Genomic DNA, 21,997 nt, shown 5'->3' with positions numbered 1-21,997 from the left:
GGTCTTGGCAAGGAGTGAGTATTGATTCTGGAGGCCTCCAGGAAGCATAATGTGCATACTCACGGATAATATATTTATTTATGATTTATAGCCTGCTGACTTCCAGAAAGGTTTTGATGTGGCTCACCGGCTAGTAAGTTAATGTTTCCTGTACACACTGAGCAACTCTGAAAAAAGTGAAAGGGCAGAAGTTCTGTGAGTCATCACCCAACTGTTTAAGTGAGCTGAGAGGGCTGTTTCTTCTGAATGATGTGCCCACAGATGCTGTCAATGCCCACTGGTAGGGATCCCGATACAGTCAAGCTCATTGAGCTGACATCGCCAGGATATCATGGGGTTTTTTAGGTAATGGAAGCTTCCCCCTTTAGAAGTCAATCTTCTATGACTTAAAATGTTTACTGACATGGAAACCTTTGTGTAATGAAGATTATAGGCTTCGTTCTCTTCAAAGATGCTTGATAACTGATTGGAAGGGAAATGCCATTTTTTTCTCTAGATCTATGTTTTATTTTTGTAACAGTTTTATTGAGATATAATTCACATACTATAAAATTCCCCCTTACTGTGTATCATTTAGTGGTTTTAAGTATATTCTCAGAGTAGGGCAACCATAACCCCTATCTAATTTTAGGACATCCTCAGCACTCCAAAAAGTAGCCATGTACCCAATAGTAGTCTCTCCCTAAGACCCCCCTCCCCCCCTGGAAGCTACTAATTAACTTTCACTCTCTGTGGATTCAATTATTTGGGACATTTTATATAAATGTAGTTATATAATATGTTGTCCTTTGGGTCTGGCTTCTTTTATTTAGCATAAATATTTTCAAGAATGATCCGTGTTGTAGCATGTGTTATACTTCATTTCTTGTTTTAAAAATATATTTTTATTGATTTCAGAAAGGAAGGGAAAGGGAGATAGAGAGATGATGAGAATCATTGATCAGCTACCTCCTGCATGCCCCTTACTGGGGATCGAGCCCAAAACCCATGCATGTGTCCTGATTGGGAATTGAATCATGACCTCCTGGTCCATAGGTTGATGCTCAATTGCTGGGCCTTCATTTCTTTTTATGGCCAAATAATAGGCCATTGGGTAGATATACCACATTTTGTTGATCCATTCACCAGTTGATAGACATTTGGGTTGTTTCTACTTTTGGGTTTCGATAAATAATGCTGCTCTGAACATTCACGTATAAGATTTTGTGTGGACACGTGCTTTCAACTTTCTTGGGTCTAGGAACCGCCTGTGAGTGAATACAGATTGAACGAGCTTTCACTCTAACGGTCATGGTGCTGTGCTGGGAGCAGGGCAGATTTTCGGGAGCTAATGAGTGCAATGGGCTAGTTGCCCCTGAACTCTGGGTCCCCAAATAGGAGAGCTTGAAAAATTTGTATGTCTATATTTTTGTAATTTTTTGGATTCCTTCTGCTCAGTCAGCTGTCACTCCTTGCTTTTGACAGTGAGTCTATCCCAAGGAGAAGCCAAAACTGCAATTTGGGCTTCTGAGTCCTGAGAAGACAACCTGTTAAAACTGTCTCTAAGTCTAGAGTACATGGGCTCTGAATGAAGGACCGAGGTGCTCTCCTAGGGAAAAACACACGCATAAGCTTTAGTTTAAAAATCTGTTTGGGCAGTTACTTCTGAATTCTCAGTCATGGTTAGGACACTTGAAGTTGTCAAGTAGGAGACCGCCAGTTAAGGTGTTATTATGTAAAATCTCTCTCTCAGATAAAAGAGATGATTACTTTTAAGGTGTTACTTTTGCTGGTATCTGGGAAAATCCATTGAAGAGCTGCTGAACTGTTTCTAGTCTTAACCCTTTTCACAAAACTCACTTGGTAGGAGGGGAGCCACAGAGGAGCCCTGACTCCCAGACCATCATCTGCAAAACACAGGTTAAAAGGCCTCTGTCTCACTTTGGAATAGGCTTTTACAAAGACTCAAATAACTGGAGTTTAAACAAGACAGAGGTTTACTTTTTGGCTCACGTAAAAGAAGTCCATAGGTAGGTAGGCCAGAGCTACATAGTGGTCCCACCATTATCAATAACCCAGGCTCCTCCCATCTTTTTCTTTGGCCATCCTTAATCCATAGCTTCCAACCTCAAGCTCACTCAAGATTGCAGCACGGCCACTGGCGCATCCCCCATCATGCCTGTTTTCCAGGCTGCAGGGAATGAGCAAGGACACAAATGGTGCACTTCAGCGCTGAGTTAGCCCTGTTAAATGGCTTTCCGGGAATCCAATGACATTCTTTACATCCCATTGGTCTCCTGGTTTCAAGGGAAGCTGGGAAATGATAGTTTTTAAGCTGGGTACATTGGAGATTCTATTAGTAAGGAAGAAAAGAGGAAAGGAAATACAGGGAAAGGATAGAGGTAGGCAACCCAGAGTCTCTGCCCTGACCTCCTAGGAGCTTGTGGTTTAAGATGGACGAGACAAAGGCAGGTCATCACACAGTGTTATACCCAGAGCGGTGCAGAGCCTTACAACAGCCCATCCCTGGACCACTTCAAAGCCTGTAGGCTTAGATTGTGGAAAGGATGATTTTTGGTGATGGTTGAATTGTCCATCTCATTTCTTCAGTGGGAGGATCAGAGGAGTTTCTGGAGGATATGGAATTTCAGGAGGATGTTAAAGGAAATGATGCTATGAACAGAGACCGTTAAATATGATGGGAATGGCTGGTCCAGAGCCATCTGCTTGGTGTCACCTACTCTTGGTTTCCATTTGTGTGTTCTATGAATGACATCGGTCAGGGGTATTCAGGGAAATGGTTGGAGGTATGGAGTATAGTCAGTGGCTGGAAAAGGAAAGAAGCTTATTAATTTCCATGAGAATCTCAAACCTGAACTAGACTTCCATTATTAGCTGTTACCACCGATTGACCTCTTCCTACCTTTGGCATTGCTCTCCACATTCCTATCTTTCTGATTGCTTGCACTGAACTACATATCCTTGTAGAAAATCATAACCTACCTCATGCAAATGGCCTTTAAAGGAAATAGAGATCCTCCTAGTACTCTATTCTTTGCATTCAGCTAAAAATGCTGAGATTTTGAAAAAAGAGCACAAGCTACAAAACAAGCAAATTAAACCTAAGGTTCTATGTAAGTTGTTTTCTGAAGGTATCACTTTAAGTAATGTACAGGCATCATTTGAGTTTGACTCACAAATCTAGGTTAGAATTCATTGACAACTTGAGGTCTGTGATAATGGGAACAGGTTAGCAATTTTCTACACTTGTTTAGAGCTTTGTGATGTTGCATGAACTTGTGGAAATCGCATAAATGCTTCAAAAATAAGGGGATTGGGGCAAATAGACCTTTCCAATGCAAAGGTTTTCTGAGCGGGGTTTTGTGTTTAAATATTGACTAGCAGGTCACTTCTTTCTAGCTCTGATCATTATGCCTCTTCGATTCAATTCTGAAGCAGCCCTGTGGTCGCTGAAGCCATAGGACTTTGCTGCTATTCACCATAACGTTTCCATTTGCACAGCTGATGATAAGAATATTTAAGAATCCCTAAACAGTATCCAGACATATGAAAAGGGCAAATGTTCCTTCCAACGCTGAAAGCTATTTGCTTTGGGCACTTGGGAGAATCTGATTCATGATTAAAAGCATTTATTTGAATCAGGCCTTACACATTTCATGAACAGTGTCCACTTCTGCCTCCCCAGGGTCTGTGATCTCTCCATCCTCTCCCTCTCCTGTCATTGTCAACCTTTCTGTCCTAGGAGCGCGCATAAGTCGGTCCCATCCTGAAAGTAACCTCCTCCTCCCCTTAGCTTATCTTTCCTCTTTTGTTAAAATATAAATTCCTCAGGAGAATAAGTAAAACAAAGCACTGTGCTTGCTGGTTTACTTCCTTGCCTCTATAGCACACTCTAAACCTCCGCTCTCTGGTTCTGCTCCCCTACTCTACTGCTATTGCTTCATGAACTCCAATAGTCAAAGTCAGCTGTTGCCAAATGCCAGTGGTCATTGTCCAGCCCTTCAGCACATTGATTCTCTCTGCTGCCCTCAATTCAGTTAACAATCTGTTCCTCTTTGAAGCTCTGTGTGCCCTGGTCTTCCACAACGTCATACTCTTTGGTTCTCCGTATACTTTTTTTTCTTCTTAAAAAAATGTTTTTTTATTGATTTCAGAGAAAGGAAGGGAGAGGGAGAGAGATAGAAACATCAATGATGAGAGAGAATCATTCGTGGGCTCCCTCCTGGATGCTCCATACTGGGGATTGAGCCCGCAACCCAGGCAAGTGCCCTAACCGAGAATGGAACTGTGACCTCTTGGTTCATGGGTTGATGCTCAACCACTGACCCACATTGGTCAGCCTCTCCTTGTACATTTTTGAATTCTGTTTTGTGTCTTTAGTAGCTCTACTCTGCATGCCCTTTAAGTGCCAAATGACATCAGATAAGCCACCTGATTTTTTAATCCATGAAAAGTAGACGGGTTGGGATGGATAATCTCCAAAGTCCTTCCAAGTCATAATAGGAGTCAGAATGCACTGACTTGAGCTACAGTAAACTCTTGTGTTTCATATAAAAAGCAGTGTAATGAGAGATGAGTAACATTTGGACTGCAATTCTGCAAAGGCATATTGTTGGCCGCTTCTTTCAGAGATGTCATAGACGCTGAAAACCAGTACGACATCATTCAGCAGTTTATCACCAGCGGGAGACTGACTAATGCGAGTTGTGGTTTTAGTGTAACACAGAACAACGGACCATTCACGTAAAACTCCAGTGCTGTGACTTGGAGGAGGGAGCGGTGTGAATGAGGTTCTTTGGCCACCATGACCTCTAGATATGACCACACACTGGGCTAGTTACTGCCTTAGAGAGCTGGGAAGATTGAAACCACGATCACACAGATGTTCTCACTGGGACACAGTGTTTGACTAAACATGGCAATGGCTGACAAAAATGTTGGCCTTTTTCAGTGACAATGAAATGGTACCCAGTTTGTAATAGTTATTTAGTTCTATCTACTGTATCTAAGATTTCAGATTATTCCCAGAGAGTGGGATTTAACTTGACAGGCAGGGGCAGGAGCAAAAGTTTAAGGGTATTTGAATTTCTAAAAGGGTGGGTGCAGACACTGCTGGTGGGGAAGGGAAGAGAAGAGACAGGTTGATGGAGCTGCTCAGATGTGTCTCCCTGCGGTAGCACTTACACATGCCCTCATGTGTGATGCATGCTGGTCCTCCAATAAGTGTTTGATTCAACCAAAACCTTTAGGTCGCGGAACAACCCAAAATTCTGGGTACTCAAGGCTGAGTCAGATTTGGGTTATTTTGGGATGAAGGGTGCAATTTATTTAATATTTTTGAGGATCTCAAATTGAGAAGCAAGGTCATAAAACCCCAAAGATGTAGGATTTTAATTGCATTATGGGTTGGCAGGAGAGACCTACACACACCATCACGATTAGATTAGATTAAGTTTCCAACTTAATTAGACAAGGATACAACATATAATGGTAGGTCATCTGCGAAGCCATTCTGCAAAGGTGTTGCCTTGGCTACAGCAGTAACCAAATTAAGGTCACAGTCAACACGATGGTGGATACAGTAGGCAGGGCTCTTTGCCATGCTCTTGAGCACACACCCAGGGCACCCCTGTTAGCCTCTGTGGGGATGCACAGGGCTGCTGCCCCTGGCCCCTCTGAATGGGAGGCTTGGGATACCAGGTGGGCACCAATGGCAAGCCTGGGAATTGCATTAGCTTTACCTGCGGAGCCATCGTGCTGGCGTTTTGCCTTACCTGCCAGAGCAAAGGACATCCGGCAATACTCTCCTGGGAAGCCGATTAACTTCTATGAGTCACTGCTTTTCCATCTCATTTATGATTCATGACCTGGGCTATATTTTTAGCTTATATTTATTTGGGTCTGAGAAGTGGGCTGGGTGGAAGTGTTGTTTGGAAGCTTATGGGAAAAGGAGGAGAAATTGGCGTCATGCTTAAGCTTAGGTGGTCTGAAATGCGGTTATAGTCCTCTGACAGTCTGTGATCATTTACTGAGAGCCTACTGTGTGCCACATACTGTGCCACACTCTAAGGATGCAAGGTAGATGGCTCCCCAAGAGCTCATCGAATTGTGCGAGCAGACAGTTAACTAGATAACTAATGTACTGTAGCTCCTGCCTGTCACCCCAGTTGTATCTCTGGACTCCAGTCACATTGAAGAATTGGGAGGTTTGGAGTGCCCCTTATTCTTGCCTTACCTCTTGCACATGCTGTTCTCCTTGCCCAGTCTCTCCTGAGTTGCCCTTCATGACTCAAAGCAGGATCCCTCCTTCTGAAAAGTCTTCAGAGGCTGGGTTGGAGACCCTCCTATCTACTCCCATAGTGCCTCGAGTCCCTGCGTTTATCACACTCCTGTAAAGAGTGCTCTTGATTGAGCTCCCTCCACGGCAGAGGCTTATCTATCAGCTCCCCAAACTAGGAGCCAGGTGAAACTGATCTGGAAGAAAAACATCGTCATCCCAGTGTAGTCACTGCCGTTTGCTGAGCCTCTTCCGTGTGCCAGGCACCGTGCTCAGCACCACACCACGCATTTCCTCCTCTGAGCCTCACAGTAACCCTATGAAGCAGGCACGTCACTGTGCCTATAGATGAGGAAACGGAGGCCTTCGAGGTGAGGAGATTTGCCCAGGGTTCTTTCCCAGGCAGTGCATGCAGAGCTGAGGTTCACACCCTGGCCCGCCGAGCTCGTGCTCCTACACTAGAGCACGGCCCTGCTTCCCTTTTATGTTACTGCACCAGTTGTTGATAAGCAACCCCAGCATCCCAGTGGCTTAGACTAAAATGGTTTATTTCTTGCTTACGCCATGCGTCCACAGCAAGTTGGCTGGCGGGGCGCGGGGTGGGAAGGGAGGGGGACTGTAATCTGTGTTATTCTCCCTCAGGACTGGGCTGAGGGAGGCTGAGGCTCTGAAAAGAGACGGGAAATGTGAACCATCACTCCCAATGGGATAGGCCACTTGAGTATCACTGGCTAAATCAGGAGCCACGCCCAACCTCAAAGGAGCAGTGGAAGTGGCCCTACTATGTGCTGGGAAGGGGAAATATTGGAAATATTTGTAGAGCAGCACTAATAATGCCCACATTGGATTATATAAAGAAAGGATTGGGGTAAGTGTACAGATGAAAATAAGAGGAAAATAAAGCGAGTAGACAGAGGAATGGGCACCTTCCAGGGAATAAGAGAAAGCCCTTGCCTTTTTAACCCTAGGTCTCTAGTTAAACGGCTGTTGGGATCAATTATTCATTGCTTCTTCCTGGAAGCAGCACCGTTAAGGCTTCTCCTCTGGATGCATTAACGCTTTGACACAACCTGGGATTTCGCTGGGCCCATCAGGAGAGAGTAGTCCATCGCTATGCCAAAAGCAACTTCATCTGAGCAGGGCCAGCCTCCCACGTCCCACGTCTCACGTCATCATGGGGAGCCAGTCCCACCAGGTTAGAAACTTTCTCCAAGAAACACAGAAGACAGTGTTCTTGGTCTCCAAGGATTGTACCGAAACAGGGATAAAAACCCCTTCATAGTTTCTGAGCAGGCTGGGGCAGTGTCAACACCTGTCACTCCCCGCAGAGGACTTAGCTTAAAGCTGCTGGTTGTGGCTTTTGAAACTCAACATTAAAATTGAATATAAGATACAAGGCCCCTAAGGAGTTTCTGTAAAAAGCACACTTGGTTAAGGAGAATTCACCCTTGAACCATACAGTTTCTGGTCTTGGAAAACAAAGGGTGACCGACCGAGTGTGGCACTGACTGTCTCGGGTGGTGGGTGCAGCAGCCATTCCTGAGCTGCTCTCAGTTATTATAGAACCTAACACATCTGCCACCTATAATGGATGCCTGCCTTTACCACTCTTCTTTTTCTCTTCTTCATGGGGAAAACACACACACACACACACACACACACACACACACACACACATATATGGAGAGAGAGAGAGAGAGAGAGAGAGAGAGAGAGAGAGATTGAGATTGTTGATTGTTTGGGTGGGTAGAGGAGAGATACAATGCATTATCTTCAATCCAGAAGTTTTTCGTTTCCTGAATCCATTTACATTTTAAGTATCTCCAACTCTACCATGGTGGAGCATGGGGCACTGCAGCGGGTAAGCATCAGGGAAACTCCTCCTGCCTGACCCAGGTACCATGAGGCGAGGGAACTGCTGTCAGCACGTCGCGTCCATAGGATGAAACACTGAGTCTGCTAAGCCAGTGTTCAACATCGCTGCGTGCTAGCTTGTATGCTCCATAGAAGCAGGGCTTGGCATCTCCCCTAGAATCTAGGGCCTAGATGGTAAACTTCTCCAGGTCAGGTACATGACATGGAGTAGCACAGCTGTAAGCATCGAGACATCTGGATTCTTCTCCTTTAACCAGGCCTGTGGCCTTTGAGCAGACCACACTGCATCTCTGGGAGTCAGCTTTCCCATCTGTAGGAAGGGTCTTCGATGCCCGTTCAGGTTCTGTCACGGTTTCACTGTGATAACACTCGTGACAACAGACAGTATAAATCTCTGGGCAAAAGCTCACGACCACAGCGGCTGAGTTTCCTGCTGTGCCCAGCCACAGAGAGCCACGCGTGTCTCCCAGCACCGGGGTGTGGAGGTGCTCCTCGGAGAGGTCACAGCCTTCCGAATGCTGTCAGGGTGGCTTTGCCGCAGGAATGACCTCCATCTGAGTGACTGTGTCTGTGGGCAGAAATGAAACCTCTCAGCTCAAACAATCCCCCGTGTGTAGGGCTCGTCAATGGGAGTAGGACTGTTGGTATGAGACACCACATAGCCGCCTCATGGGATGCAGATGGTTGTCATATTTTTCTCGCCCACAGACAACCAGTACTTTTTTTCCGATTAATTCGGTGGGTTTTTGGACACTTGTAGACAGCCTGTGTCCTAGTGTATTCGAGTGTCTCCAAGGTGTCAACCAGACCAAGATCTTTACTGTTGATCTGGGCTTCTGACACCCAAGACTCTCTATGTGTGGGATCCTGGGGTGCCCACTGTCAAAGAGAAACTTTTCTCCTGAATCAACTTAAAACTTCCCTCATTTAATTCTAAAACTCCCCAGGAGCTATGCTGAGATGTTGTCAGTTCTCCTTGCCTTCGAGGGACTAGGAATGGGCTGTGGACCAAGGGGTCTGCTTAGCTGGGAAAGCGCATCCCGGTGAGGGCTTGGGCCAGCGGGGCAGGCGAGCTCCCGTCCCAGCCCCGCCTGGGCCTGCTCAGGCACCTGCGGAGGGAGAGCTGCCTGTGGGAGAACCAGCAGAGCACACGACTCACTGTTAGAAGGTTCCGTCTTTGTGAGCATGAAGGACTCAGAGGGTTGAAATTCCCTGGGTGCCAAGACCTCAAATGTGAGGGAATGAACAAATCCAGAGTTTCAGGCTTTTGAAGCTGGAGCAGAAGGAGCTTTCAGCAGAGTAGATGTATGTTTGGATTTTAAAAAACATGTTCAGCCCGGCCAGTGTGGCTCAGTGGTTGAGCATCAACCTATGAACCAGGAGATTGTGGTTCGATTCCCGGTGAGGGCACATGCCTGCATTGCAGGCTCGATCCTCCATGTGGGGCATGCCGGAGGCAGCCAATCAATGGTTCTCTCTCATCATTGATGTTTCTCTCTCCCTCTCCCTTCCTCTCTGAAATCAATAAAAATATATTATAAAGAAAGAGAGAAAGAAAGAAAGAAAGAAAGAAAGAAAGAAAGAAAGAAAGAGAGAAAGAGAGAAAGAGAGAAGGAAAGAAAGATGTTCAATTTGATCAACCCAAGTTAATTTGAGGGGCCACTGTGTGCCACGCAGTATTCTAGGTGTTGGGGATAGAACAGTGCGGCTCGCTGCTACTAACCTTCCAGTGCGGGAGACAACAGGCACAGTCAGCAACAAGTGCTCTGAAGAAACACACCAGGGGCCAGAGAACAGGGAGGAGAGGGAAGGGTCAGCAGCCCTGGGCTCTTGGATGGCCAGTTTCAAAGGTGCTGTCTAATCACGCCACGAAAAATCAGCATTTGGCAAGACCACCCACCTGTGCCTCTTCCACGGAGGCCTGCCCTCCTATTAGTCTCACTGAACGCCCCCTAAACTTGCTCTCCCATAGAGCTCCCGTTCCAGAGGTGGGTCTCCAGCCCCACTGCCCGCCTGCCCAGGCTTTCATGAGGTCAGGGCGGCACTAAAGGGGAAGGACTTTCCACTCCCTCCCCACACTGTGCACATTCTGACCCAAATTTGGCACGAGGAGGGCTTTGACCAGCTTCACTTCAGGGTTATTTTAACTGGCAAGATATCCCTTTAAGAAGGAACACATGACAGATGGTCCAGTAGGGATGCAGGTTATTTCAAGACTTCCTGAACATCATTTCTTGGCTACTTCATTCAAATAAATCATTTATTGCCCTGGAAGAGGTGCCGGGGGTAATGATGACTAAGACTCACGCCCTGCCCTTGAGCAGCCCACAGTCCAGCAGCGGGCAGAGGCGTTTGAACAGATCAATTGCAGCACCACTGGGCGAGTGCAACCTTGAGGTGTGACCAAGGTGCTCTGGGAGCCCAAGGGAAGAGCAATGAACTCTGCCTCAAGGGTGCTGAAGAAGATTTCAAACAGCTGTCATGCTTCCTGATGCCTCACTCATTTATTCCTCACCCATCCATTCACACGTATTTCCTGAGCAGTTTGTATCAGGGCCACACCCTGCCTGCAGATATTATTTGTGTGGCCTGTTATTGTTGTTGCTGTCATTGTCTGGCAATAGCTATACGGAGATATCATTCACTTACCATACAAGTCACCCTTTGAACGTTCACAATTCAATGGCTTTTAATACATTCATAGAGTTGTGCAACCATCACAGATATTAAAACACTTTTATCAACCCCCAAAGCAATCCTGTATCCTCTAGCAGTCATACCCCGACCCCCTCAACCTTCTAGCCCTCCTTTCTAGCTCTGTAGATTTGTTGATTCTGGACATGGCATATAAGTGAAATCCTGCCATATGAGGTATTGTGTGATGACTGCCTTCTTTCCCTTAGAATAATATTTTCAGGGTTCACCCATGTGACATAGCACATATCAATACTTCATGCCTTTTTATTGCCATTGCATGATATACCACATTTTATTGATCCATTTATCAGTTGTGGATATTTGGGTTGTTTCTACTTCTCCACTATTCTGAATAATGCTGCTATAAATATTTGTGTGCAAGTGTTTTGGGTGGACATATGTTTTCAGTTTTCATCGGTATATATATACCTAGAGGTGGAATTGCTGGGTTATATGGCAATTTCAAGTTATACTTTTTGAGGATCTGCTAACCTATTTTCCTACTGACTATACCATTTTACATTCCCATCAGCAACATAGGAGAGTTCCACATCTTTGCTAACACTTGCTATTTTCAGCAGCTTATTGGCTGGTTTTTTAAATTATAGTTAGCCCAGAGGGTGTGAATTAATATCTCATTGTGGCTTTGATGTGCAATTCCCTGGTGATGGGTAATATTGAGCACTTTTTATGTGCTTATTGGCCACATGAATAAGTTCTTGGGAGAAATGTCTGTTCAGATCATTTGTTCATTTAAAAATTAGGTTACTTTTTAACCTAAAATGCTCTAGAGGATCAGAGGAAAGGGCAGGTGGCTAGGGGTCGGCAGCGGTGGATGCCCTAGGGTCGGGGGTGAGCCAAAGAACAGAAGCAGCAGGTCCCTGGAGTGGACGATGCGGGGCGGCTGGTGAGCGTAGGCAGTGTCAGTAGAGTCCTGAGGCAGAAACTCCTGGAGTCGGCTAAGCCTGAGTGGAAAGTAACAAAGTAGAGACAATGTCCAAAGATTATGAAGAGAACATTCTCTCCCTTCTCCCCCAACCCCCCGCCCCCCATTTTTTTTTTTTTAAATGAGAAGGACTAGAAGTTTTAAAGGTGGCAGGAAAGTCTTGCAGTGTCTTTGGGCCACATTGCCGGCCTCTGTCATTGTTGAACATTTATTGCATGAAGGTCAGACCCTGGTCGTATTGTCCTTGATGATAAACAGTTCTCAAGGTTCTGATGGCTTCAAAGTGCCCTCTTCCTTGTCTTGTCAAGCTCAGGGCCTAGGCCTTAAACCTTCTCTTGAACAATATTCCTCCATCCTCCCAGTGCATGGGCAGGCACTGTCTAAGGAAGGGGCTATGCCACTGGAAAAAAAAAGGGGGGGGGACATAACCCCACTAGTAATTCATAAACTCTGGTTCCTAGAGATTAATTTAATTTTTAGGCTTTATTTAATGGTTTAATTCCAAATAATACTACCTACTTATCTATATATATAAAAGCCCAAGTGACCGTTGCAACCGAAATAACCGAACGGATGACCGAACAGGCTGCATGGGGCGACCAGGCCGGCAGGGAGGTTAGTGAGGGACGACCAAGTGACTGAGCAGCGGGCCTAAACCAGCAGTCAGACATCCCCCAAGGAGTCCTGGATTGGAGAGGGTGCAGGCTGGGCTGAGGGGACCCCCCAACCCCGTGCACGAATTTTGTGCACTGGGCCTCTAGTTTTTTAATAGTATAAACAATACAAAAATATAAAATAAAAAGTGAAAGGCTGCCTCTCTCCCATGCCCAGAGGTAACCACTGTTAGCAGTGCCTCTGCGTCCTGCCGACATCCTTTCTGAGGCTATGAGAATATATCGTTCTGAAAGAGAGTCAGGATGAGAGGTTCCCATAAACTAGCTCTCATTCCTCTTCTCCGCAAACCCCAATAATTCCTTTTCTGGCATGCAGAGTCCAAGATACACACGGCCATGAATAGGCTGTTCATCTCTCCCTGGGAGCTGGGGGGTGGAAGCTCAGACAGTACAACAATATTATGACTGCCCGGGGCACGAGGAGAGCGAGCTGGGAGGTAGGTAGGAGGGCGTTTGCCAGGTGCTGAATGGGAAGGTTGTCTGAGCTGTGCTGAGACTCGCCCCTTTCTCATCACCCACAGTGTCCTCCCCTCAGCCCCTGGCCAGGAGTTAGGGAGTGTCTTGTCTCCTGTGCCGCCTCCTGCTGTCCCCAGGGGAGCCTGGTTCATGCCTGTTCTTACCAGGTGGCCCCAGGCTCGTCCCCTCCTTACCCACCTGGGTGCCTAAGGCGGAGTGCGTGGGGCCGGCTGGAGGAGCCCTCTGTTTGGATGGTCCTGTTGTACAAACTCACACAGAGCCCAGAAGTGGACTTAGGCTCTAGGAGAAACCCTGATTTCATCTCACTGAACAAATGAAACGGAGCCAGGCACTGTCCCTTCATGGGCCTCAATTTCCTCATCTCCTCAATGGAATGAACAACAATGAATAACCCCACAGAAAGAAAAGTCATCCCTTTCACAGTTGTCCTATCCTCATGGGGCTGGGTTTCCTAAGAACACAGACTACGTCCTGCGCAGATTGGCCTTTAATAAATGAAGGAGAGGTATTGTCATCCCTAGTTTACATCTAAATCAACAAACTAAACTTCTTCCTCAGGCATTGACATTCAGCCACCATCCGCTTAGGCAGCCAGCAGGCACCTAAACAAAGAAGGGGAGAGATTATTTTTATGCGCGCTCGCTCCCTGCTTCCTCACAGCTATGGTTTCTGAGCGAAATGGACTGTGTGAGCCAATGGGGAGGCCAAACCCATTCTGGTTTTTGGGGTAATTGTGGCAACAATCAGGCATTGATTTCCCCCCTTCGCTCTGCCCAGAGTGGCCTCCTCACAGGCCTAGGGTGGAGGGGATGTATTCATTGTCATGATCATCTCAGGCTTTCCTTCCTTCCTTCCTTCCTTCCTTCCTTCCTTCCTTCCTTCCTTCCTTCCTTCCTTCCTTCCTTCCTTCCTTCCTTCCTCCCTTCCTTCCTTCCTTCCTTCCTTGCTAATCCTCACAAGGATATTTTTCCCGTTGATTTTTTAGAGAGTGGAAGTAAGGAAGAGGAGAGAGAGAGAGAGAGAGAGAGAGAGAGAGAGAGAGAGAGAGAGAGAGACAGACACAGAGAGAGAGACAGAGAGAGAGAAACATCGATGCTGGAGAGATACATCGATTGGTTGCCTCCCACACACGCCCCACCGGGTCTGGGGATCAAACCTGAAACCCAGGTATGTGCCCTTGACTGGGAATGGAACCCACGGCCTTTTGGTGCACAGATCGATGCTCTAACCACCGGCCCCGGGCACCTCAGGCCTGGCTGAGAGGCCTACGGGGAACCTTCCCTTCGGCCCCTCAGGACTCACGCTTCTTCAGAAACTTCACTTTGTCTCAGGGAGGCTGCAGAAGGTGTCACCGGTGCTGTTGCCAACGGACAAGTGTGTGAAGCACAACAGGTTTCGGTGGAGGGGCGAGGGGGCATCAGAAGCCATACCATGGTCTGCCTTTGAAGGAAGGAGATGAGGTGGTCAGCACCCTGAAATGTGATTAAGAACCAAACCCTGGAAGGTCCGCTCTCCCCCGCCCTCCACCCCCACTCTGCACTAAGAACCCCACCACTGGAGTTGCCCCATTTAGACCCTGTCCCTCACGTGGGAGCTCATTATCATTGTGGGCTTCTCCCACAACACCTGAGGGTAGAGCACTGTTCTCCCCCCATCCATGCCACTGCAAAAACCCTCTCAGTTTCGGCTGATGCCAATCTCTGAGATGGGGGAATACAAAACACGTAGAGGAAGTAACAAAGAAATCTAGAAGCCTTCCAAAGGCCATCCTCCTGGCCTACAATTCCCGAGGCCTCAGTTCTCCTGTGCTCCTCACTCATTCTGGGTCCAAGCTTCTCCCTCCCTCTGCTCAGCTGTAAGATACTGTTGGAGTCGAACAGTAAAAGCCATATTCATTCTTTCATCAGTATTCGCCTGTCCCAGGTGATGGGGACACAGTGGTGGTCATGGTCCTTACCCTTATGGTGCTTACAGCCAAGGGAAGGAAGACAGGGAACAAGCAAATTAACAGGTAAACCCACTCACCGGTCAGTGGCATGAGGGTGACAAATAGGGGCTGTGATGAAGGGTGAGGGGAGGGACTTCTGGGGCAGTGACATCTGCATTAAAGCCTGAGGGATGAGAAGGAGTCAGTCCTGCAGAGCAATAGGGGAAGAGCTAGCCATGTGGGGCGAGGAGCCGCAATGCAAAGGCCCTGTGACTGGAAAGAGTTGGGTGCATTCCAGGACTGGAGAAGGCCCATGTGGCAGCAAAGAGCATGGGGGGGGGGGGGGGCGGGGGGAGTGACACAGATAGAGGGGAAGGGCAAGCAGGGCCAGAAATCCCGCGGTCTAGGTTTATAGGATTGCATTTGTTTTGAGAATTTGTGCCAGGGATTTTTAAGCAGTGAAGGGGCATGTTCTGCTATTCACTTTGGGAAATCACCCTGGCAGAGTGTGAAAAATGTAGGTGCTTGGTCACGGTTTAAAAAACTGTGCCCAGATAGGTGGCGTCACCTCATCTCAAATAGTTTCACACGGAAGGGAAAATGAGGCCACCTGTGCACTGACCAGGGCCTGGAGGTGTAGGCCAGACCCGTCTCCTAACATGTGTGGGGAGGCCATTCCTTCCAGCGCAGGAAATAGGGAAGCAGGAGGAAAGTTCTGGAATAGAAAGAGACACTGGAAGGCAGGAAAAGTGGGAGTAGCCAGTGAGGTTAGGAAAACCATCTTTTCAGTTCACCTCGCAGGGAGCTTAGAAACCTTGGAATCTCATTGCATGACAATTCTGAGATGGGCTTTCTACGCCTCCCCCGCCCCCCTACCCCCCCACCCCCCCAACCCCGACCTAGCTTTCCTTCCCTGCTAAATCTTATGGTTCATTGAACTGAAATTTCTAGACACCACTCACTTCCCTGCCGTGCTCAAGCCTTGGGAAGTTAAGTGTGATGGGGACAGAATAAGACATTCAAAGAAGGTGTGTGTGTCAGCACTGGAGTCCCCAGCAAAGTGTGGACAGGAACCTGGCCGAGAATCGCCAGGCGGTTGTGTTGGCCAGCACGCCCTCGCCAACCCTAGGCTCTTGGCAACCCCTGGGGACTGACCAGCTCTTAGGATGCTAAATCTACAGAATTTGTTCAGAAATGATACACGAAGTGTCCGGAGAGGCACCCCTGGCCCCCGCCATCTTTCCACAGGGTTTGGGCCATTTCCAAGCAGAGGGCGGCTGGATGGTTTCCAAAGGAAAGCTAACAGGAAGCATATAGTTTTCAAGCAGCCGAGAGGTCACTTCCAGTCAGACCACGTGGCTCTCCTAACATTTCTGAGCTCATTCTCTGAGAACCACTCTTCCTCACCACCTAAGGCTCTGCTAAGAGGACTCACTCCCCGGCCTCACCTGGCAAAGCTACCCAGCCGGCTCCTGAGTCTGCATCCCAGGCTTCATTCCTCTCCACGCTCCCCGAACCCAGCCTGCAACCGCCAGCTTGTCATTTCCTGGATGCCCCACCAGGGCCTTTCAGCCAATGGGTCCCAAACCAGCTCATCTTCCCCGGCCCCGGCTTTCCTGTTTCTGTTGATAGAATCACTGTTCCCTCTGCTACCCTGCTGGAAATGTCTGAGTCATCCTTGACTCATCCTTCTCATTCTCTAGATCAAACCAACTCCCGAATCACCACGTAGTATCTATTTCCGTGATGCCACTTGACTCTGTCCCCTCCTTCCGACGGCCCCATCCCATTTGGGTGTGGGCTGTCATTGCCTCCCTCCGGGCAGGCACATCCTCACTTGTTCCCTCACTATTTCCCACCTCCACACTGCTGCTGACATAGGCTGCTCACACGGATCGCATCGCTGTCTCACAGCAGCCTGGCCTGGCTCCCTCTGCTCCCACATTAAATAGAAACCATCTTTGAGCTTTATAAGCCACAATTCCTTTTCTAATACTGCGTGTTCAAGTTAAATTTACTTATTCTTGGTGTAGGACGCAATGGTTTGTCTTTTCTTGCATGCCCTTATGTGATTTTGCAAGAAATAAGATCTTCTGTTTTATCTCCTTAGAAGATTCAGTGTTTCTGTAGTATTAGTCTCACGTTTGCTTATACTTCCTCTAATATTGGAGCACATGCATGTACCACACACTCACTGCTCTCAGGACACCTGGATGAAACAATTTACTCTCACAACAATTCTGATTGTATCCCCATTTCCCTGATGACAAAACTGAGATGCAGAGGTGTTGAGTAACTTGCTGAGGCCCCATACCTGGCACGTGGCAGAGCCTGGATTCTTAATCACGTGGTCTGGCCCCAGAGCTCAAGCTGTTAACCAGTGAATTCCTATTTGTCCTTGTTACCTGCATTCCTGATGTTGTAGTTTGGCTTTAGCTGATGTTTTATAGCTGAACTGAAGTTTAAGGCGTGTGTCCATTATTGGTCCGAAATAGCAATGGCAGGCTGAGTGTGTAAATGTAATTTGTTAGCAGGAGCTGATTTAAGGTGTTTATTTAATGTGAAATCACTCTAAAGTTAAGAGACATCTTTGTGTTATTTTTTTTTTCCTACCTGTTTTTTTTCTCTTATTTTTTTTTTCTTATTCCAGTACATGGGCTGTATTGAAGTGCTGCAATCGATGAGGTCACTGGATTTTGGAATGAGAACTCAAGTTACAAGGTAAGAGAACAAGAATGGGAGAGGCTTTGAGGACCATGTTTTATTTTTCACTTTATTATTTTTTAATAAGAGAAAGTTTATTTAGAAAGTCACAGAGGTAGAAAAATCAGCCAGCTGGGCTACGTGGGCTTAGGAAACAAGTTACAGAGAGGCAAAAGAAGAGGACAATTTTTGTTTGTTTGTTTGTTTGTTTGTTGTTGTTTTAAAGAGGACTGTTTTTAAAGTCACAAGAGTTTCTCCCCACAGAAATATCATGCAAGCCTTTAAAGTCCCAAAGGGCTGTTATTCACATGACTGGAAGGTGGACACAGTGCAGTGACCTGGGATAAGTCCCTTTATCTCATCATGTGAAAGATTTCCCAGTTCTGTGGCAGAGCACCTGCATTGTATATGAGAACTGGTAAGAGGATGCAGTCATAGAAATAGCTGGTTTCCCAGGTACCAGCAGTGTTTAAAATTATGCCTAGACATAGGGCCTTACAGAATCTGAGACCTGTTGAAGAAGTAGCTGAAAAGAAGATGAGAACTGTTTCAGCTTCCCAATTTGAAACTCTGTATTCAGTAAACATAACTCCCCAGTCCCCATTCCCCACCCTGCCCCAGCCTCTGGCAGCCATCATTCTATTTCATGTCTGTGAATTTGACTGCTCTAGGCACCTCATATACGTGGAATCATACAATGTTGGTCTTTTTTTGGTAGCATAATGTCCTCAATGTTTATCACTAGGCCAAACAATATGACTGCTTTGCAGGCTGCTGCTGTGTATTGCTAGATTGTTCTACAGAAGAACTGCACTGGATGGTGCTCCTTCCTCCCAGCCATGTATCTGTCTTTTGTTAGGGTCGATTTTGTAAATCATTGTAAACTTCTAAGTTTACATTTTCCCATCCTATATAATAAAAGGCTAATATGCAAATCAACCGGATGGGCAGAACAACAGCTTGCTATGGTGTGCGCTGACCACCAGGGGGCAGACACTCAACTTGGGAGCTGCCCCCCTAGTGGTCAGTGGGCTCCCACAAGGGGAGCACTGCTCAGCCAGAAGCCGGGCTCACAGCTGGCGAGTGCAGTGGCGGTGCCGGGAGTCTCTCCCGCCTCCAAAGCAACGCTAATGATGTCCATCTGAAGGATTAGGCCTGCTCCCCGGGGAGTAAGCCTAAGCCTTCAGTCAGACACCCCCGAGGGCTCCTGGACTGCAAGAGGGCACAGGCTGAGCTGAGAGACCCCCCCCCCCAGTGCACAGTTTTGTGCACCGGGCCTCTAGTTGTTTAATAAATGGTAAAAGACTTTTTTTTTTCTATGCCATGAAGTTTCCATGTGTGACTAATGTACAAACCCAAGGAAGGTGTCTGTCATGGTTTCTGGATAGTATTCCTTGCAGATGTGTCTGTACATGATTTGGGCATGGCCGACTATGCTCTGCGCAGATTCGCAGAAGCTTGAGAGTGGTGGGGTTTTTTTAGATTTGGTGGTGGGGAAGGTCTCTCTGAGGGGAAGTTATTTGAGCTAATCTCTGAATAAAGTGAGGGATCCAGCCATGAGAGTGTCTGGGAGAAGAAAGCTCAGGCAGAGGGAAGGTGGCGTGTACACCATTGGTCCATAGCGTCAACCCTGACAAAGCCCCAAACCTGGGCAGCTGGTCTGTCTGGTAAGAGTGTGAAGAAAGTGCATCTTCTTCCAAGAGTGGATACCAAACAATGACCAGTGGGCTCCAACTCAGGGGAGGGACAGGCTGGATGGGAGATTCAGGGTTCAAGATGCCCTACGGTGCAAGTGGTCTGCCTTGAAGTCAGGAGACCCCAGCCACGTTAGCCCAGGTTGTCTGTGGTATGGCTTAAAAGCCATGAAGCTGATTTCCATGTACCAGGGCTGAACATGTCTCCCTGCTTCAGAAGCATATGTTCTAGGCCGCCCTCCCCAGCTCTCGAACCCATTCTCTAGAGCTTGTAGAGTTTGAGGTGCTGTTTCTTGTAGCTACCTGGGCTCAGCAGCAGTCCTGAGACTCCCTGATCCAGATGGGAGCAGGAGAAAAGCCACCAAGGAAAGTGAGGTAGAAGACAAAGGAGAAGAGATTAAATAGGTATGTCCCACTTTAAGGAGTTAACCAAAATCGAAATTTACTGAACAGAACAGTTATCATGCAGAGTGTACCCCTGGATTCCTGTACGTAATGAATTCCTTGCTGGTATTTCAAAGGAAATTCAATATAAGAAAGAAAGTGTTTTTGCTTTTTCCCCTAGGAGCTCACATATTGCTGAAAGTGGAAGTGATCTTTGAAACTCTAGGTCCTATAGGACTTTCTACAAGAGGATGTAGGCTTAGGTATTAGTGCACAGCCATAGATCTCCCTGTATGTTACCTGGGTGGGAACATTCTATTGGGGACCTGGATCATTTCTTTGGTCCCCCTCGCCCCTCGCTATTAGACTGGTGCATTCTATGAAGTGAGTATCTCAAAGCCACATGCATGTTGCTAGGCATAGTGTTCTCATGTGACCAGCATAAGAAAATGGCTCACTTTCCTCCAAACCTCTAATTTCCACCCTACTTCCTGAATATCTACTCTTCTTCTGTCTCTTTTAATTTTTCCTTCTTTATCTTGTTCTCCTTTCCTCTCTCAACTTCTGTGTTTTTTGACATTCACCTAATACTCGAGTTGCTTTATTACCGGTTGTCTTAGATGTTATCATTAAAACATTACTCTGGAATCAGGCTTCAAACAGCTTTAAATTTAAGTTTCACATATTCACAAAGTTTCATTTTGCTCATATCTTACTGAATGCAAGAAAATAATTTTCAAAGGACCAGTTAGAATTCCAAGAGAAAAGACCTTTGTTTCTCATGGCCGATGTGCCACCCTGATAAATGGTCTTACCATGTCTATCCTAGTTCACACCTTATTCCAGATAACAGGGCGGCAGCAACAAGAAATTCCTGGTAATCAAGGGGAGCTAGGATTAAGACACCTGGATTGGGTCAGCATTTGAAACAGAGGAGGAAGGTGGGGCACAGTTCTTGTCTTTCTGAGGGACCTGCCTGCCACTTATTTGGGGGCTGAGTCTACAGGGTCTGGAACACAGAAAGTACTCAAATGGAGCAGCAGAGAAAAAGAGGAGGGCAGGAGGCACCTACTTCATAGCCCCACTGTCCTCTGTCCCTCGGTCCAGACTTAGTCCCTGAGGAAGCCCTGTGTTACTGTTGTTCCTCCACGAATCCTCACCCACATTGATCTTGCCTGATTTACAACCAGATCTCAATCGTTAGTAACTGAGTATTCATGCAAAAGGGCAAAGGAGGTGGTTTTCCTCCACAGAAACAGGAAACATGACCATTAGGAAAACAAAGGCTCGCAGCCACAGTTGTCTTCAAATGTCTGGAAAACAATACCAAGGAAGTAAAGAAAAGAGAGGGGATGAAAATCACGCTAAGGATGATTTGTTCTCTAGTCATTTGTTCTCTTCCGTAAAAATGTTCTCATCATGAGTTTAAAAACAAAACACCTCATTTAATCTGAAGCACGCACACACACACACACACACACACACACACACACACACACACAATCAGGTCACTAAACCTTAAGGCCCAACTTCCATCCCTTGAATAAGCATCCACATCATGCAAAGAAGAAATCTTCCGTCTCCCCCTAAGGATGCCTTCTTCCCTGTGTTTGGTACCTGTGTTTGGGTACCCGAGGCAGGCAGGAGGAATAAGCCCATCAAGGGCAATCACTTAAGGGGAGCTGGTGGGACAGGACCTGGCTTCCAGCCCCGAAGAACAGAACTTCATGTCATTGGTCACATTTAGTTCGTTGCCCACAGGCCATAATACAGGGTGGGAAAAAGTAGGTTTACAGTTGTATGGAAAATAATACAATGATTAATAAGTAATAATACAAAAATAAACTGTATTTTGTGTACTCACAATTGTAAAACTACTTTTGCCCCACCCCATATATCCCAAGGGGCAAGGCATACTGCTGGTGGGAGGGACCTCCAGATCACTGGCTTATTACTCTGGCACCCTCCTGCATTTTTCACCTTATATTTGTAACTCCTATTTGATTTAAAAAAAAAGAAAGAAAGAAAAGAAAAGAAAAAAAATCAGCCAGACAAAGTGCAAGGCACCTAGCACAGGATCTGCCCACGCCACGCTCCAGGACAGCTGGGAAGCCGAGGCTGGTGCTGGGCTCACCTCATTCTGTGACTGCCATCCCTGGGGGTAGGGGGGCGGGCGGGGGGGAAGAACGGGTCTGTGTAGGGAAATGGGGAGCTGTTAGAGAATGAGTGGTGAACGTTCCTTTTGGGGTCCTGGTCTAAGACTCATTTTCTCTAGCTGATCCTAAGGGGCTGCATGTTGTGGATTATTTATCTGCCCATGCCATCCCATGGGGAAGAAAACCC

The 21,997-nt window shown here is 46.9% G+C and overlaps 1 protein-coding gene across 2 annotated transcripts in view; it reads left to right on the top strand.

Annotated features, from left to right (window-relative positions):
- The window catches only part of SHC4 (SHC adaptor protein 4), a 117,412-nt gene that overhangs the window by 18,184 nt on the left and 77,231 nt on the right, over positions 1-21,997 (top strand). For both annotated transcript variants that reach the window (XM_079769816.1, XM_079769815.1), the window contains exon 2: positions 17,524-17,594. In XM_079769816.1, coding sequence (XP_079625942.1) covers positions 17,524-17,594 — 71 coding nt within the window. The remainder of the gene's footprint in view (positions 1-17,523; positions 17,595-21,997) is intronic.

Source organism: Cnephaeus nilssonii (assembly GCF_951640355.1).
Source record: "Cnephaeus nilssonii genome assembly, chromosome: 4".
Lineage (NCBI taxonomy): Eukaryota > Metazoa > Chordata > Mammalia > Chiroptera > Vespertilionidae > Cnephaeus > Cnephaeus nilssonii.
Note: the sequence above shows the minus strand (reverse complement) of the source record. Positions and strands in the feature narration are given on the sequence as shown.